The sequence below is a fragment of the Triticum dicoccoides genome, chromosome 2A (assembly GCF_002162155.2).
Source record: "Triticum dicoccoides isolate Atlit2015 ecotype Zavitan chromosome 2A, WEW_v2.0, whole genome shotgun sequence".
Classification (NCBI taxonomy): Eukaryota; Viridiplantae; Streptophyta; class Magnoliopsida; order Poales; family Poaceae; genus Triticum; species Triticum dicoccoides.
In genome coordinates, this window is record NC_041382.1 from 526,943,808 (window position 1) to 526,963,246 (window position 19,439).

Genomic DNA, 19,439 nt, shown 5'->3' on the forward strand with positions numbered 1-19,439 from the left:
GATCGTGAAGACGTACGACTACATCAACCACGTTATGCTAAACGCTTCCGCTTTCGGTCTACGAGGGTACGTGGACAACACTCTCCCCTCTCGTTGCTATGCATCACCATGATCTTGCGTGTGCGTAGGAAAATTTTGAAATTACTACGTTCCCCAACACTATTGTGGATTCGTATATGTCGTTTGACAATAGCAAGGACATGTGGGCTGCGCTCGAAGCCAAGTTTGTGGCATCGGACACCGGCAGTGAGTTGTACGCCATGGAGCAATTCTATGACTATAAGATGGCTGATGAACGCTTTGTTGTACAGCAGGCTCATGAGATACAGTCGCCCGCAAAGGAACTTGAGTACTTCAAGTGTGTGTTGCTGGACAAATTTGTTGTCGGAGGCATCATTGCCAAGCTTCCACCTTCGTGGAACAATTTTGCTACTTCCCTGAAACACAAGAGACAAACACAAGAGACAGGAGTTTTTCGTTGCGGATCTTATTGGTACTCTTGATGTTGAAGAGAAGGCGAGAGCAAAGGACACACGTGCTCGAGTTGCCGAGGGAGCTTCTGGTGCCCACATGGTACAGAAGAAGAACTTCCAGCCCAACAAGTTCAAAAACAACAAGAACAAAACTCAGGGCAAAGGCAAGTTTGATACAAAGAACAAGCCGTCATATTCTACCAACTTAGAAGAATTCTCATAAGAAGGGGAAGGGACTTTGCCATGTCTGCGGTGATCCTAATCACTGGGCTCCGAAGTGTCCTAACCGCTTTGAGGAGCGCGAACATGAGAAGAGCGGCAAGTCCGCTAATGTTGCCATTGGTGATATTGATATGAAGGAATCTGGATGCGGTATTCTTCCTACCATCCTTTCAGTATTTCAATCTCCTGATTGATTAATTGACACCGGTAACAATGTACATGTTTGTGTTGACGCCTCCATGTTTTCTTCTTACCAGGTCACAGGGACTTCTCCCGTGCTGATGAGGAATGGGTCGCATGCCATCGTTCGAGGTATCGGTATGGTTGATCTGAAGTTTACTTTGGGGAAGACCATGTGTCTAAAGAACGTTTATCATGTGTCGTCCATCAATAAAAGTCTCGTTAGCGGTTCCCGTTTATGTCGAGATGGTTTTAAGTTGGTTTTCGAGTCCAATAAAGTTGTAATTTCTAAGTATGGACAATTTGTTGGAAAAGGCTATGAGAGCGGAGGCTTGTTCCGCCTATCTTTGTCAGATATTTGCACTAAAGTTATTAATAATGTTTGTCGCAATAATGAGTGATATTTGGCATTCACGACTTTGTCATATTAACTTTGGTTGCATGACTCGGCTAGCCAATATGAATTTAATTCCGAAAATCTCTACTGTCAAAGGCTCCAAGTGTCAAGTATGTGTGCAAGCTAAGCAACCTCTCAAGTCCCATAAGACTGCAGAGGTAAGAGACTTGGCACCACTAGAGCTTATACATTCTGATCTTTGTGAGATGAATGACGTGTTGACAAAAGGTGGAAAGAGATACTTCATGACTTTGATTGATGACTCCACTAGATATTGTTATGTGTATCTTCTGAAATCAAAAGATGAGGCTTTAACTTTCTTCAAAAACTATAAAGCTGAGGCAGAGAACCAACTTGATCGGAAAATTAAACGGCTTCGGTCTGATCGTGGTGGAGAGTATTTTTTCAATGAATTTGATTTGTTTTGTGCGAAACATGGTATAATCCATGAGAGGACACCTCCCTACTCACCTCAGTCAAATGGGATAGCCGAAATAAAGAACCAAACTCTAACTGATATGGTTAACACCATGTTAGACACATCGGGTCTCTCCAAGGAATGATGGGGGGAGGCGCTAATGACTGCGTGTCATGTCCTAAACTGAGTTCTCACAAAGCATAAGACCATGACTCCATTTGAGGAATGGGAAAGGAAAAGGTTGAAACTCTCTTACCTACGTACTTGGGGTTGTTTGGCGAAAGTCAATATACCAATTCCCAAGAAGCGCAAGCTTGGACCAAAAACTGTGGATTGTGTTCTTCTGGGCTATGCTTTTCATAGTATTGGTTATAGATTTTTGATAATAAAATCTGAGGTATCCGACATGCATTTTGGTACGATTATGGAGTCAAATGATGCAACTTTTTTTGAGGACATATTTCCTATGAAGGATATGTCGAGTTCATCAAATCAGGAGATACCTACTCCATCTAGTGAGGAATTCGTTGTAATTCCTGAACCCACCATTGCGATGGAACACGTTGAGAATTCTGTTGAGGGTGACAATGAAACTCCTGTGAGGAGTAAGATGCAGAGGATTGCAAAGTCCTTTGGTGATGATTTCATTGTGTACTTTGTGGATGACACACCAAGGACTATTTCAGAAGCCTATGCATCTCCAGATGCTGACTACTGGAAGGAAGTTGTTCGTAGCGAGATGGATTCCATCTTAGCTAACGGAACCTGGGAGATCATTAACCGTCCGTATGGGTGCAAACCTTTAGGATGTAAGTGGGTGTTCAAGAAGAAGCTTAGACCTGATGGTACGATTAAAAAGTACAAGGAACGGCTTGTGGCTAAGGTTTATACCCAGAAAGAAGGTGAAGATTTCCTTGATACTTACTCACACGTGGCTAGACTAACCATAATTCGGGTGCTACTATCATTGGCTGCCTCACATGGTCTTCTCGTTCATCAAATGGATGTTAAGACGGCTTTCCTGAATGGAGAGTTGAACGAGGAAATTTACATGGATCAGCCAGATGGTTTTGTAGTACCTGGTCAGGAAGGAAAGGCGTGCAAGTTATTAAAGTCTTTATATGGCCTTAAACAAGCTCCTAAGGAGTGGCATGAGAAGTTTGAAAGAACATTAACTGCTGTCGGCTTTGTAGTAAACAATGGTGACAAGTGTGTGTACTATCGCCATGATGGGGGCGAAGGAGTTAGTCTTTGTCTGTATGTCGATGGCATACTGATCTTTGGAACCAAACTTGATCTAATCAAGGAGGTTAAGGATTTCTTATCTCACTGTTTTGAGATGAAGGATCTAGGAGTAACTGATGTTATCTTAAACATCAAGCTGTTGAGAGATGAGAATGGTGGGATCACACTACTTCAGTCTCACTATATGGAAAAGACCTTGAGTCGTTTTGGGTATAGCGACTGCATGCCTTCTCCAACTCCATATGATGCTAGTGTGTTGTTTTGAAAGAATCGACGGATTGCTAGAGATCAACTGATATATTCTCATATTATTGGCTCGCTTGTGTATTTGGCGAGTGCCAGGAGGCCTGACATCTCTTTTGTTGTGATCAAAGTGAGTCGGTTTGTGTCAAAACCGGGAGATGATCATTGGCATGCACTTGAGAGAGTTATGCGCTACTTGAAAGGCACTGCGAGCTATGAGATTCACTACACCGGGTATCCAAGGGTACTAGAGGGTTATAGTGACTCAAACTGGATATCTGATGCTGATGAAATTAAGGCCACAAGTGGTTATGTTTTTACACTTGGTGGTGGCGCTGTTTCCTGGAAGTCTTGCAAGCAGACCATCTTAACGAGGTCAACTATGGAAGCAGAACTATAGTATTAGACACTGCCACTGTTGAAGCAGAGTGGCTACGTGAGCTCTTGATGGACTTGCCTATGGTTGAAAAACCAATACTCCCTATCCTGATGAACTGTGACAATCAAACTGTGATCGTCAAGATAAACAGTTCTAAGGACAATATGAAGTCCTCAAGGCATGTGAAGAGGAGACTAAAATCTGTCAGAAAATTGAGGAACTCCGGAGTTATTATGTTGGATTATATCCAAATGTCAAAAAACTTGACTGATCCCTTCACAAAGGGTTTATCACGTAGTGTGATAGATAATGCATCGATGGAGATGGGTATGAGACCCACCACATGAGTTGTCCATAGTGATAACCCACTCTATGTGATCGGAGATCCCGTGAAGTAGAAGTGGGAGACAAGCTGTTGGTTAGCCGGGAGGAGAGTATTCCTATATTAATTATCCCACTCCGTGAAGATGCAATACTCTCCTGATATGTATGACATGTTGATACTTATCTTAATGTGTTCCAAGTGGTTTATTCGGGTAAGTAGAGATGTTGTCCTGCAGAGCATCTCCTCAGGAACACACCTATCTGAATTTGACTATTAACGTCGCAGTCTGTGAGAATTGAGTGTTTTCTAATAAATTCATGAAAGGCCCTGGAGTATGACGTATACGCTCTACCCGCGAGGAAGCCTTGCGGCAGCCCAGTATCGGTCAAGAATTTGTGTGGAACTAGTCTCGCAGAAAATTTGTAGTTCAAGGCATAGTCCACTATTCAAGTTGTGATCTGGTGTAGCATAAATCTCTGAGTGGAAGTTTAACTTTACAGTCTCCACTGAGCACCGGTATATAAACAATGTTTTGGAACTAAATGATGAGATGTGCCAATGAGACTTGTGTGGGGTTATTAGAATTTTGCTAGTAGGCCTTTGGCTCAAAGCTCAACTAAAATTCTGAAATTCTCTTGGCCCATTCATACACACATGTGAGTGAAGTGAGTGAGACTAAAGTTTAGTCCCACCATGTAAGTTGAGTGAGAGTTGCACTTTTTTATAAGGTGGGCTCTTCTACCACTTGTATGAGCATGAGAAGAGGAGACCTACACGCGTGCTCCTCCTCGCTCGCCTCGCCTCGTCACGACGCGTCGCGTCGCGGATTGCGGGATTGAGCCGAGCCGAGAACTGGGATATGCACGTTGTCTATATTTTTGCTGCTCGAAAAAGAATAATGAGTCATTAATTAATAATTAACGGACGTTGGATCGCGACTCAGACGTGGGTTTTACTCCCACAACCTACTCAACCCGCACTATATAGTCAGGCAGACGTCTACCCTAGCCGTCGCCGCATCGTATGGTTTCGCACCACCGTTCCAGATCATTGCGCCGCCAAGTAAGTCTTCTCCATCCCTCCTGTACGGGAGAGGGGCGATCAGGTTTTTGGGGAGCGTACTCGCGCGACTGCTGGCAGCGACGACTTCGCCAACGATGACTTCTTTCCCGACCTCGGCAACCTCATCCTCGACGACATGGGCGACAACTTCAATGTCGTCGGTGCTGCTCCCGCTGCACCGTATGTGATTCTATCCTTCTTGTTCGAGATCATGGTAGAATTCATGTTTCTAGTATGTGCCTTAGATGTAATTTGTTCATCTACTATGCTAGTTTGCATGATTAGTTTAATCTCTGCTATTGCTGTCATGATTTATCATATGTTTATTCAGATTAAATCTCATAGTAATTTGCTCATATTTCCAACAACAAGTACATGGATGTTTAATACTTCCTCCGTAAACAAATAGGAGTATGCTCATGTATTTGTTTACGGAGGGAGTACACATCTATTCATTGATGACTGATCTTGCAATACATATCCAGCCGGAAACTCTAGTGTTGAACTAAACCTGATACTGTAATACTCATCTTCTCATTGCTGAAGAGTTGACAAAGCAAACAAAGAAAAATCTGGACAGAAGGGCCCGTTTTAGTGACAAAATGAAGAACAGAGCGGATCACAATTCACACATTATTAATACTTGTATCAGTTCAGTTGTACAAAAGTTTGGCAGAGTATGATACACCATATAACCCTCGCAATAAAATAAATAAAAACTCCACACAAGTGGCAAAATTAGGAAGTGTTTCTAGCTTTACATGGGGGCTAGTTGCTAAGCTCTAACCAACAAACAGAAACGGGGGCAGAGAAAATGCAGGACCTGATGATTGCTGACAGAGAAACGGCGAATATCACAAGCAACCGCTAAAACCTGACCTCTTCAGGGCTAACAACAGTTCAAAGGTGGCAATACGACCTCCGAGCTAGAACTCCTGGTTGATAACCTTCTTTTCATGCAAGAAGCTATCACTCGTCATGAACCCGTCTTGGCTGAGTATCATCTTGGCCAGTAAAGTACATCATGACACCGAGAAGAGCAACAACAAACATGAGAATGTATAATGAGTTCATGCTGACAAGAGAGTGCATGAAACCCATGAAGGAAGGGCCACTGACTTTCTTCTTTATTGTTCTCCCTGCTCTATATCCCTCAAGGAATTGGCTTAATTGGGATGCTTGGTCGCCTTCTTCTAACTTCTCTGAACCCTCCACCTTCGCAAGAAGCATTTTTAGTCAGTTACACGACATGGCGAACTATAAAACGGATGCTGACAAGCTAAGCAGAAATAGCAGGTTAAAAAACACACTTCCGTATTTCTTTTCAATATTTTTAACCATACCTCTATATCTAATTTTCAAACTTCTAAAATACCATATAAATATGAAAGGACTAAACATATCGCTTCTACCGAATACGATATAACCAATATAAGCACGCCGATGAACAGTGATACACTAAAGGTGGTTTCATTGGGATGCTGGTAGCTGGAACAAGAATAGATTACTGAGGTAAGTGTTAGACTTACTAGTTCATACTCTTCATTTCTGTCCCACACTAGCAGCTTTGGCAATTGTGAGCTCTTGGAAACATCAAAAGTCTCCACAAACTCCTCCCATTGTTTGACTCCAACATATCCAAACACCAAATCACGGTTCGCATGAGCAGCAGACCTCAAAATTTTTACCAGCTGGGTAGAATTTACATCCGAGTCATCCTCCAAAATTGCGAGGACAACTTTTCTGTCATCATCATCCAGCAATTTCAGTGTCTCGGTGTTGATGGGGACAGTCAAAGGCAGCAGCGATTGCCTTACAAAATCCTCCAAGAAACGTCCTGTGTACACAACAAGACCGCCATTTACTAGCCTCATAAACGTGGGACGATAAGATATTAAAAAGTTTCTACTCCCTCCGTTCCTAAATATTTGTCTTTCTAGAAATTTCAACAAGCGACTATATACGAAGCAAAATGAGTGAATCTACACTCTAAAATATATCTATATACATCCGTATGTGGTAGTCCATTTGAAATCTCTAAAAAGACAAATATTTAGGAACGGAGGGAGTACATGTTAGTCAAATTACCACTCAGATTCAAGAAACTAGAAACTGTGAATAATAGACATAAGGAGGGAATAAAATAATGCTTCCTAACAATTACCTTCAAATGGGCCATAGAACACACTTTGTTCATTATACTTTGGATGAACTGCAACCAATGCTGGGATCTTATTAAAATCATATGTCGCCATCCAGTCCTCAGAAAAATCTTTTGCGACGGCAAACCATGCTCTTTTCTTGTATTTTCCTCCATATTCAGCAATCAATGACTCGTTGACCCCAAAACCGATGAACATCGGAAAGCTTGTGCCAGCATTCTCAACAAAGCTCTTGATTGCAGAATCCGACTCAAGAGTAGAAACATCAGGCGCAACAAACTTCTTAAGATTGCGGACAAGTAAGTCAGCTTTCCTTGAACCAGTGTATTCAATAGGGACCCCATGTATAAAGAGCATTAGAGTAGGGAACCCACTGCACTCAGAAGAAAAATAAAGAACATCATAATGATAGCATGTACAAATCTCTAAACCCAGACTAGTTATGGGCGGAACACTTACTCCACTCCATATTTTGATCCAAGCTTCCTGTACTTGTCGGCATTTACTTTGGCAACCATGATGGGCTCACTCAATCCCACCAACACCGGTGCAGCTTCATCTAACTGCAACAGTTCATTTTCTCAGTCTTAAGTCCTACAAGACAGATACTCCAAAGTTCCCTGCTTTTATAACAGTTGAAATAAGCAAATGTAAAATTTGAGGATCTAGTTAAGGTCAAGAAAGAAACATCTTGATACACCTATGGGTCTGGGTCTGTTTGGTTGGTGCCAACCTTTACCGTACCAAAATGTTGGCAGACTATGTTTCTTTGAATCTTAATTGGTTGGGATGCCAATGGAATCTTGCCAACTCTCCACACATTCTCTTTACAAATCTTGCCAAACTTTGTCCAACAAAGGGTCAAGGAATCTCTAGCCAATGGTTGGCAAATTTTGGTAGGGCGTGCTACAACAATTTCCGTTCTTCCACATAGTAATCTACCTTAATTGAAGTGATGGTGCGTGCCATTTCATTGTCCACTTGACATTTAGGTCGCTACATAAGAATCCTAAAATAAAATTTCACTTTGTACGGTCTCGCCCTAACCTGCTAGAGTCCCAAGAGATCCCGGTAATGACTTGCGATCCGAAACTCTCAATTACCCTACTTCCAAAAAACTCGCGCAATTGCCGAGATCCACAGCGGCATCTCACTTCGCATACTGGACAGTCGAAACAACTCAATTCGCATCACACCTCTCGGGAGCAGTGGTAAGTAACAGGGTCAGTTAGGTGTGAGGTCGAGTAGCAGCAGTACCTCGGGGGCGAGGCGCTTGCAGTGGCCGCACCATGGCGCGTAGAAGTCGACGAAGAGGAAATCGATGGAGCTGAGGGCCGCCTCGAAGTTGCTGTCGTCCAGGTCTATCACCTTCCCGTCGCGCGGAAACTCCTCGGCGGCGGAGAAGGCCGCGAGCAGGAGGAGGGGAAGGAGGAGGAGAGGAAGCGGCGGCGGCGGTGGAGTCGTCGCCATCGCCGTGCGCGGCCGATTCGATCTTCCGCCGCGTCTGAACGGGAAGGGGTGTGGTTCTGGTGCCCACGGAACTGTCTGCCTGTCTTGATGGAAGAAGGGGTTTATTGGGGGAAAAGTTCATTTATGCCCCTTCTTCTTCTGAAAAAGAGGAACGCAAATTCGCATTTGATGAGCCATGTCGGCCTAAGTTTTTTTTTTCTTTCCTGATCTCGAAATGGGTAGGAGCAATTTGTTAGGCCCCGTAGTCCGCTGCAACGCCAAATGTAACATCTACTCCCTCCAATCCAAATTAATTGCCGCAGGCTTAGTATAACTGTAATACCCAAGCTCTCATGTTTTACCTCACTTACCAATTGAACTATAAAATACTTAATAGGCTCAAAAACAAAATTAAAATTCATCATCAGTAGAACATAAGCGAACAAGTACCAAGCCGAAGTACAGGCTTATACCACCACACAAACATTAAAGAGTTGAAAGTTTGAATCTGCCTCTTTCGCCATCTTGCAATTTTACACTTCGCGATTTCCGCCAAGAATCCATCAGACATGATTTGAGCAATTTTCGCCAGATTATACCAAACTACACAATCATTATCTGACAGCATATAAAGAGATGCAAAGTGCAAAAGAGGCGTCAACAGGTGCCAAGAGGAACGCAAACAAGAATTGGATCACACTGCAGGGTTTCTCCACAGCCTGGAAAGTTCAAGCCACTTGTATTATTAACAGAAAAGCAGTGCCGTAAAGAAACGAGCTTACAGATTCAGATCATCTGCTAACAGCAAATGGAGTAACACGAAACAACAAGAGTCAAGTGAAGTGACAGCTTTGGCTTCACAAAATGCTAAATTCAAAATAGGTCCAATAAGTAGGCCCTGGGAGGGTATGTGAGCTCATCCGGAGGCTTTCTTTTGCTGGAAGATGACCGCGAAGACCGGGACACCGACACCAATGCTTACGGCTCCCAGCACTGAAGTCCATGCAGTCAGCTTCTGATGCTTCATCCTGTGCAAGTTGTACATGTGCTTGGCGTGGAGGTAGTATGGCTCATCATGGCCGTGCCCTGACATCCTCTTCACGCCGGTAGCATGGAATCCACGTGAAGCTGATGTACACACAAAGAACAGGTAATCAGCAAGCATGAGCGAATTTAGAGATGTAAAAAGGAGTTCGCAACTCATTCAATCCCCACAACTAACATGCCCAGTTCTCCTAAACTACCACAGCAAACTTCAGTTCTTCACATTTTCATGCTGCATTGCTGTAGTCACCTCTAGAGTGTTTACAATGATCCATGAGGTCCACTGCCTTATGCCAAGAATTCTGCATTAGTATCATTTTTACTATTTTCGAGCATAATTGATGAGTTAAGACAAAAGTCGTGTCCAGCATGTCAGTTAGTACAGAAGGAATACTAGTAGCAACGAAAATCCAAAACAAATCGATAATTAAAACACACATGAAGATACAAATAAATAAGAGGCTATGTAAAGCACAGAAGAACAAATAGAAATCACAAGCACCAAAACCCTGGTGGATATTGATGACATGCCAGAATCCGACTATTAGTCTCTAAGTGTATGTGTGATGGTTCTTTATGAGCATCTATGACACATGATGCTCAGCTAAATTCCATCAACCTTATTATTTGTCCATATTTACAGCAGAAAGCACCTCAAGCAGCCTACCAAGAATTAGGACATGGATGAGCAAAAAGGGTTAACAGTATCATGTCACAGTACTAGTCTCCCAGGTGTATGTGTGATGGTTCTTTATGAGCTTCTATGACACATGATGCTCACCTAAATTCCATCAATCTTATTATTTGCCCATATTTACAGCAGAAAGCAACTCAAGCAGCCTACCAAGAATTAGGACATGGATGAGCAAAAAGGGTGAACAGTATCATGTAACAGTACTAGTCTCCCAGGTGTATGGGTGATGATCATGTATGAGCATCTGTGGCTCGCATGATGATCACCTAAATTCTATCGACCTTTATTACTTGTCCATGTTAACAGTCAGCACAAATCAAACATCCTACCAAGTATTAGAAAACAGATGAGCAAAAAGGGTTACAGTGTCATAAGAAGAGTAATATTTTAGCATGAAACGCTTTGCAGGCTATGTTTTGTTTCGGCATATAGATGAGCAAACTAGCAGTACAAGGTTGCCAGTAAGCTTGAAAGTGATTTGGTTAAAGCTGGTAGTTAAGAAACATATTGAGTGGTATTCTTTTTCGTCACCCGCACAAAAAAAAAAGAATGCATGTGTAATGTTCTTTCAGGAGCACCTGCCACTCACGTAATTCTCATGTACATTCCATAAATTTTAGTCTTTGTCCCTATCTACAGCAAGACAGAACTCATGTGTCTTGCCAAGAATTAAACACTACAAATTATGAACAGAAGTTGTTTCACTGCCATAAGATACACATTTTATTATTTAGTAAAAAAAGATGAATGCAACTCATGTAGCATACACATAATTATGAGACTCTAACTGACAAGGAAATAGGATTAAATGCCATAAGCTATGTAGTATTTTCCTCACAGAAAGATAAGTATTGAAATACTGGTAGTCTGTTTCCTGTTTTTCTTGCATAGAGATGAACAAACTAGCAATGCAAAATTGCCAATTAAAAATGATCAAGCTGCTAGTTCAGAAATATATTTTGTCTGGTTCTTGTCTCTAAGAACGCATGTCCGATAATCCTTTATGAGCATCTACAACTCACACGATACTCACCTAAATTTCATCAACATCACTCTTTGTCCATATTTACAGCAATACGCAACTCATGCGGCTTGCCAAGAAATAGACATTACAATCAAATTTTGTTACACTGTCATCACAGCTAACAGTCTAAGTTATCGGTGTAGTACGTCAGTTCATGAATGATAAAATGGTCAGTCAACAAATTGTGTGTCAGTCCTTCTAGTACTCCCCACCCATATTCATTCCTGACAAGGCTAGTCGCTGGATCCATCCATCAAAGAAGGACAATGTAAAAAACTGATTATATAATAACCAGTTCAATCGAAAACCACAGCCATATCCACATCTGAGGGGCCATTTTAGCCTATGACGAACCATTTCCCCAAATTATATTAACGATCCCAAAACAGCCCGGTACTACGGTTACAGATTCCGAGTAATTTCCACGGGTCAAACAGATCTACCGCTGCGCAGATACACATCAATCGAGATGGGCAGAAGTACACAGCCGGAGACGCGGATCGCATCATTCAAACCCCAATCGGATAATAGAGGAGGGATAGTGGGAGGGGGGGTACTTGCCTGGCTTGGAGGCCTCGGCGCCGGTGGCGAGGAGGCGGATCCCGGAGCGGAGGCCGCGGTTGAGAGCAGTCGCCATCGCCTTCGTGCTCGTGTTCGTCTGGTCGCCGCCGCCGGAGTTGTGGTGGTGGGTGCGTTTTGGGGGTGATTTAACCGATCTGCTGCGACTCGGCTTTCGAGGGTTGTGCCCTTGCGATTGCGAGGAGCGTGGGATGGCCAGTGACTCTGGCTGGCTGGGCCTCCAGGCTTGGAAATGGTCCTATCCATGCATGGGCCTAGATGGGCTGAATAGGCAAAAATGATGCTCGACACTCATTTTCCTTGGTTTACTCACAAAAAAAATCTCGTTTCAATTACAATGATGACCCCCTCAAAAAAAATACTCACAAAAAAATCTCGTTTGGTTTTTTGTTTTTTGATGAAATCTTTTTTCTGCGGGATGTTTTTTGATGAAATCAAGAGCTTTATTGATCAAATAGTGGGATTACACTCCTTTCTCACACAATCCGTGAGAAAAAACCGGGATATAATTGATCCAAAGACAATGTATCCTAGAACTACATTGTTTATCGTAAAGATGTGCTAGTTCATTAGCTTCCCTCACCGTAAAGACAAAGACGAAATTCCTCGAAATTCCCGCAAAGCTCTTGAATTTCCTTCAAGGTACTACCAATCTCCGAGCAATCGACACTTGAAGTGTTCCACCAACTTACCACTAATTGGTCATCAATTTCAATTATCACCGTTCTATATCTCAGATCAAGCGTAAGCTCGACATCGTCTGGGACTGCAAATGCCTCCATGGCCATTGCCGAGAACCCATCATCGTATCAAAGGCCCTATGCACGAGATAAGTTTGCCCTAATGGTCACGAACTCCTCTGTCCCATGCCTCCATGGTGAGTTTCCTCATAAAAAGAGGCACCAACATTGATCTTTAAGAAAGACATGACGGGAGTTTCCATCGCATGGGATCTTTACAGCTCTAACCAGTTGTTTGTTTGTCTGTTTCAGCTAGGTCACTCACCACATCCAAAGCCCATTTGACGGGCTGCTTGATGGATTGGGAACTCTCTCCATGTGGTCTTGCATTTCTTTCTGACCAAATTGGCCGGCAGATAGCAACCACATAAAAAAGCGCACGTGCCAGGTTCTGTCTCCTCGATTCCCTCGAAAGTGTTCACCAACCAAGTTTCAGGGTGTAGGACTAGTAGTTTTATATGATCTCCTGCTAGAACAGCTTAGCCCATGTACACGAAAAAAACATGTCATGTCATTTAATCTTGTTTGCAAGCTTCACAAAACCTGATCTGCTCAATATGCCTTCGATGATATGGAAGGGACAAAACCTTAATCACACACAACCAAAAAAATCCACACTTCGAGGGGTATCAAGAGCCACAATTTCTTCCAAAATATCTTATCCTTTCCTCCTGAGCTCGAGGTTGATTCAGTATCTCGTATGACTTCCAAAATCAATTTGTAAGCTAACATGACAAAGAAATTTCCTAGCATCTACGAGTGACACGCCCACAGGGCCTCCTATGCTCTTCCAACTAGGATTATAGTGATCATGGACACATCTGGCTCAACCAAGTTTTCAGCATGCATCTGCATGCATATCCCAGTTCCCATTCTCTATATCAAGCAATTCCCCAACCATTGTTGTTATGGGGTTGTCTGAATCCCGGTCGCGCCTGCCCTGCCAATAGCTGGCATGCCAATATATTGGCGAGGGAATCCGTTGCCGGCGTTTTGCCAGCTCGTGGGCGCAAAAACTGAACAGCCATCCAATATTTTGGCGTGGCTTCAAATTTTTGGTGTCCAACCAAGCAATCACCTGCCCTAGCAGTTAACGCCAATTTTTTGGTGCGGCAACCTCAGGGCTATGATCCAAAGAACCCCTATAGCATTAAGTAGTCTAACCTAAACCCAGGCATGGACAGCCAAGTCGGGCCGGGCTCGGGCCTTGTTTTGCAGCCTGGCAGGTAGTTAGGGCCGGACTCGAGCTTCTCTTTTTCTGTATATCGGGCCGGGCTTGCACGTGTGTACACTAGGAAACAACATCCGGGTCGGGCTTTTCGGGTCTCGGACTTGATTTCGGGTCAGGCTCGGGCTTGAGAAAGGAAGGTCGAGCTTTTACAAGCCCGACCCGACCCAACGTTTGCCACTCCCATGAAGAAGCCCAAAGCTGGATCCAAGCCTGAAATTGAGTGCTTCTACTGCAAAGGGAATGGTCACTGGAAGCGGAACTGCCCCAAATACTTGGCGGATAAGCAAGATGGCAAAGTGAACAAAGGTATATTTGATATACATGTTACTGATGTGTACCTTATTAATGCTCGTAGTAGCTCCTGGGTATTTGATACTGGTTCAGTTGCTCATATTTGTAACTTGAAATTGGAGCTGCGGAATAAACGAAGATTGGCTAAGGACGAGGTGACAATGCGCGTCGGGAATTGTTCCAAGGTCGATATGATCACCATCGGCATGCTACCTCTACATCTATCTTCAGGATTAGTTTTAGACCTCAATAATTGTTATTTGGTGCCAGCGTTGAGCATGAACATTATATCTAGATCTTGTTTATTGCGAGACGGTTATTCATTTAAGTCAGAGAATAATGGTTGTTCTATTTATATGACTAATATATTTTATGGTCATGCACCCTTGATGAATGGTTATTCTTGTTGAATCTCGATCATAGTGATACACATATTCATAATATTGATGACAAAAGATGCAAAGTTGATAATGATAGTGCAACATACTTGTGGCATTGCCGTTTAGGTCATATTGGTCATATTGGTGCGACACTTATGTTAAAAGGCCTCAGCCTGATAAGGTCGAACCCAAATTGCAGAAGTGTGTCTTCATAGGATACCCTAAAAACTATTGGGTACACCTTCTACCACAGATCTGAAGACAAGATCTTTGTTGCCAAGAATGGGTCCTTTCTAGAGAAGGAGTTTCTCTCGAAAGAAGTGAGTGGGAGGAAAGTAAAATTTGATGAGGTAAATGTACCTTCTCTCGAATTGGAAAGTAGAACGTTAGAGAAAACCGTTCCAATTTTGCCTACACCAACTAGAGAGGAAGATAATGATAATGATCATGAAACTTCGGATCAAGTTACTATTGGACAAGGTCGACCAGAACATGTTCCGCACCAGAGTGGTACGGTAATCTTGTCCTGAAAGTCATGTTATTAGACCATGGCGAACCTACGAACTATGAAGAAGCTATGATGAGCCCAGATTCCGATAAATGGCTTGAGGCCATGAAATATGAGATAGGATCCATGTATGAGAACAAAGTATGGACTTTGGTGGACTTGCCCGATGATCGGCAAGCCATTGAGAATAAATGGATCTTTGAGAAGAAGACAGATGTTGATGGTAATCACTGTCTACAAAGCTCGACTTGTCGCAAAAGGTTTTCGACAAGTTCAGGGGGTTGACTACGATGAGACTTTCTCACCCGTAGCGATGATTAAGTCTGTCTGAATCATGTTAGCAATTACCACATTTTATAATTATGAAATCTGGCAAATGGACGTCAAAACTGCATTCCTTAATGGATTTCTTAAAGAAGAGTTGTATATGATGCAACCAGAAGGTTTTGTCGATCCTAAAGGTGCTAACAAAGTGTGCAAGCTCCAGCGATCCATCTATGGACTGGTGCAAGCATCTCAGAGTTGGAATATACACTTTGATGATGTGATCAAAGCATATGGTTTTATACAGACTTATGATGAAGCATGTTTTTACAAAAAAGTGAGTGGGAGCTCAGTAGCATTTCTGATATTATATGTGGATGACATATTGTTGATTGGAAATTATATAGAATTTCTGGATAGCATAAAAGGATACTTGAATTAGAATTTTTCAATGAAAGACCTCAGTGAAGCTGCTTACATATTGGGCATCAAGATCTGTAAGGATAGATCAAGATGCTTAATAGGACTTTCACAAAGCACATACCATGAAAAAGTTTTGAAGAAGTTCAAAATGGATCAGTCAAAGAAAGGGTTCTTGCCTGTGTTACAAGGTGTGAAATTGAGTCAGACTCAAAGCCCGACCATGATGTCGCTTGAAGCTATGTCGGTATTTCCCCAAAGAGGAAGGGATGATACAGCACAACAGCGGTAGGTATTTCACTCATATATGAAACTAAGGTTATCGAACCAGTAGGAGAACCAAGCAACACAACGTAAACAGCCCCTGCACACAGATAACAAATCCTCGCAACCCGACGTGTTAAAAGGGTTGTCAATCCCTTTCGGGCAACGGTGCGAGAAATTGGTGTGTGACGGAAAAAAGTTGTAATAGATTGGATAAATAGATCGCAAATAGAATAAAGTGCAGCAAGGTATTTTTGGGTTTTTGGTTTAGTAGATCTGAAAATAAAAGCAAAGGAAAATAGATCGCAAAGGCAAATATATGAGAAAGAAGACCTAGGGGTGTATGTTTCACTAATGGCTTTTCTCGAGAAAAATAGCAAACGGTGGGTAAACAAATTACTGTTGGGCAATTGATAGAACTTCAAATAATTATGACAATATCCAAGCAATGATCATTATATAGGCATCACGTCCAAGATTAGTAGACCGACTCCTGCCTGCATCTACTACTATTACTCCACACATCGACCGTTATCCAGCATGCATCTAGTGTATTAAGTTCATGGAGAAACAGAGTAATGCAATAATAACGATGACATGATGTAGACAAGATCTATCTATGTAGAGATAGACCCCATCGTTTTATCCTTAGTAGCAACGATACATACGTGTCGTTTCCCTTTCTGCCACTGGGATCAAGCACCATAAGATCGAACCCACTACAAAGCACCTCTTCCCATTGCAAGATAAATAGATCAAGTTGGCCAAACAAAACCCAAATATCATAGAAGAAATACGAGGCTATAAGCAATCATGCATATAAGAGATCAAAGAAACTCAAATAAATTTCATGGATATTAAAAGATAGATTTGATCATAAACTCAAAGTTCACTGGATCCCAACAAACACACCGCAAAAGAGTTACATGCTACCTCTTGAGCATGCGTTGGTTTTCCCTTGAAGAGAAAAGGGTGATGCAGCAAAGTAGCGTAAGTATTTCCCTCAGTTATTGAGAACCAAGGTATCAATCCAGTAGGAGACAACGCTCAAGTCACCTAGTACCCGCACAAACAATCAAGAACCTTGCAACCAACGCGATAAACGGGTTGTCAATCCCTTCACGGTCACTCGCAAAAGTGAGATCTGATAAAGATAGTAAAGTGAATATTTTTGGTATTTTTGTTGTAGAGATTGGAAAGTAAAGATTGCGAAATAGTAAATGAGATGCGATGTAAATAAAAGAGATGCGATATAATAATAAAGAGACTCAGGGGGCCATAGGTTTCACTAGTGGCTTCTCTCAAGATATCATGTATTACGGGGGGTGAACAAATTACTGTTGAGCAATTGATAGAAAAGCGCATAATTATGAGAATATCTAGGCAATGATTATGAATATAGGCATCACATCCGTGTCAAGTAGATCAAAACGATTATGCATCTACTACTATTACTCTACACATCGACCGCTATCCAGCATGCATCTAGAGTATTAAGTTCATAAGAATAGAGTAACGCTTTAAGCAAGATGACATGATGTAGAGGGATAAACTCAAACAAAATGATATAAACCCCATCTTTTTATCCTTGATGGCAACAATACAATACGTGCCTTGCTGCCCCTACTGTCATTGGGAAAGGACACCGCAAGATTGAACCCAAAGCTAAGCACTTCTCCCATTGCAAGAAAGATCAATCTAGTAGGCCAAACTAAACTGATAATTCAAAGAGACTTGCAAAGATATCAAATCATGCATATAAGAATTCATAGAAGAACCAAATAATATTCATAGATAATCTTGTTCATAAACCCACAATTCATCGGATCTCGGCAAACACACCGGAGAAGAGTATTACATCGAATAGATCTCCAAGAACATCGAGGAGAACTTTGTATTGAGAATCAAAGAGAGAGAATAAGCCATCTAGCTAATAACTATGGACCCGAAGGTCTGTGGTAAACTACTCATGCTTCATCAGAGAGGTTATGGTGTTGATGTAGAAGTCCTCTGTGATTGATTCCCCCTCCGGCAGATCGCCGGAAAAGGCCCCTAGATGGGATCTCACGGGTACAGAAGGTTGCGGCAGTGGAAAAGTGGTTTCGTGGATCTCTGCGATCGATATAGGGTATAAGAGTATATATAGGTGGAAGAAGTACGTCGGTGGAGCTACGCGGGGCCCACGAGGGTGGGGACGCGCCTACCCCCCCTGGGTGTGCCCTCCTGCCTCGTGGCTGCCTCGTGGAGTTCCAGACTTCGACTCCAAGTCTCCTGGATTGCTTTCGGTCCAAGAAAGATCATCGCGAAGGTTTCATTCCGTTTGGTATTCCTTTTCTGTGAAACTCCAAAATAGGCAAAAAAAACAAAAACTGGCACTGGGCCTCTGGTTAATAGGTTAGTCCCAAAAATAATATAAAAGAGCATATTAAAGCCCATTAAACATCCAAAACAGATAATATAATAGCATGGAACAATCAAAAAATATAGATATGTTGGAGACGTATCAAGCATCCCCAAGCTTAATTCATGCTCGTCCTCGAGTAGGTAAATGATAAAAACAGAATTTTTGATGTGGAATGCTACCAAATATAATTATCAATGTAATTTTATTTATTGTGGCATGAATGTTCAGATCCAAAAGATTCAAAATAAAAGTTCAATATTGACATAAAAATAATAATACTTCAAGCATACTAATAAAGTAATCATGTCTTCTCAAAATAACATGGCCAAAGAAAGCTATCCCTACAAAATCATATAGTCTGGCTATGCTCTACCTTCATCATACAAAATATTTAAATCATGCACAACTCCGATGACAAGCCAAGCAATTGTTTCATACTTTTGGTGTTCTCAAACTTTTTCAATCTTCATGCAATACATGAGCGTGAGCCATGGACATAGCACTATAAGTGGAATAGAATGGTGGTTGTGGAGAAGACAAAAAGGAGAAGATAGTCTCACATCAACTAGGCGTATCAACGGGCTATGGAGATGCCCATCAATAGATATCAATGTGAGTGAGTAGGGATTGCCATGCAACGGATGCACTAGAGCTATAAGTGTATGAAAGCTCAAAAAGAAACTAAGTGGATGTGCATCCAACTTGCTTTCTCACGAAGACCTAGGGCATTTTGAGGAAGCCCGTCATTGGAATATACAAGCCAAGTTCTATAATGAAAAATTCCCACTAGTATATGAAAGTGACAAAATAGGAGACTCTCTATCATGAAGATCATGGTGCTACTTTGAAGCACAAGTGTGGAAAAAGGATAGTAGCATTGCCCCTTCTCTCTTTTTCTCTCATTTTTTTTATTTGGGCCTTTTCTCTCTCTCTCTTTATGGCCTATTTTTTATTATTATTTTCGTCCAGAGTCTCATCCCGACTTGTGGGGGAATCATAGTCTCCATCATCCTTTCGTCACATGGGACAATGCTCTAATCA

General features: G+C 42.1%; 2 protein-coding genes and 3 non-coding genes across 5 annotated transcripts; all 5 read right to left on the minus strand.

Annotated features, from left to right (window-relative positions):
* Positions 1 to 5,556: 5,556 nt before the first annotated feature.
* Positions 5,557 to 8,665, minus strand: LOC119355181 (protein disulfide isomerase-like 5-2). Its single transcript, XM_037621959.1, has 5 exons — positions 8,364 to 8,665; positions 7,566 to 7,669; positions 7,109 to 7,479; positions 6,474 to 6,781; positions 5,557 to 6,159 (listed from the first exon to the last, which is right to left on the minus strand). Exons 1-5 carry the CDS (start codon positions 8,574 to 8,576, stop codon positions 5,914 to 5,916), a joined length of 1,242 nt encoding a protein of 413 aa, XP_037477856.1. The 5' UTR covers positions 8,577 to 8,665; the 3' UTR covers positions 5,557 to 5,913.
* Positions 8,666 to 9,244: 579 nt separating this feature from the next.
* Positions 9,245 to 12,061, minus strand: LOC119355182. Its single transcript, XM_037621960.1, has 2 exons — positions 11,879 to 12,061; positions 9,245 to 9,683 (listed from the first exon to the last, which is right to left on the minus strand). Exons 1-2 carry the CDS (start codon positions 11,952 to 11,954, stop codon positions 9,472 to 9,474), a joined length of 288 nt encoding a protein of 95 aa, XP_037477857.1. The 5' UTR covers positions 11,955 to 12,061; the 3' UTR covers positions 9,245 to 9,471.
* LOC119359981 lies at positions 10,157 to 10,261 on the minus strand. The gene has a single exon (XR_005172761.1). It is a non-coding gene; the product is annotated as a small nucleolar RNA snoR103 (small nucleolar RNA).
* Positions 10,334 to 10,438, minus strand: LOC119359984. The gene has a single exon (XR_005172764.1). It is a non-coding gene; the product is annotated as a small nucleolar RNA snoR103 (small nucleolar RNA).
* Positions 11,278 to 11,384, minus strand: LOC119359983. Its single transcript, XR_005172763.1, has one exon. It is a non-coding gene; the product is annotated as a small nucleolar RNA snoR103 (small nucleolar RNA).
* Positions 12,062 to 19,439: the final 7,378 nt, after the last annotated feature.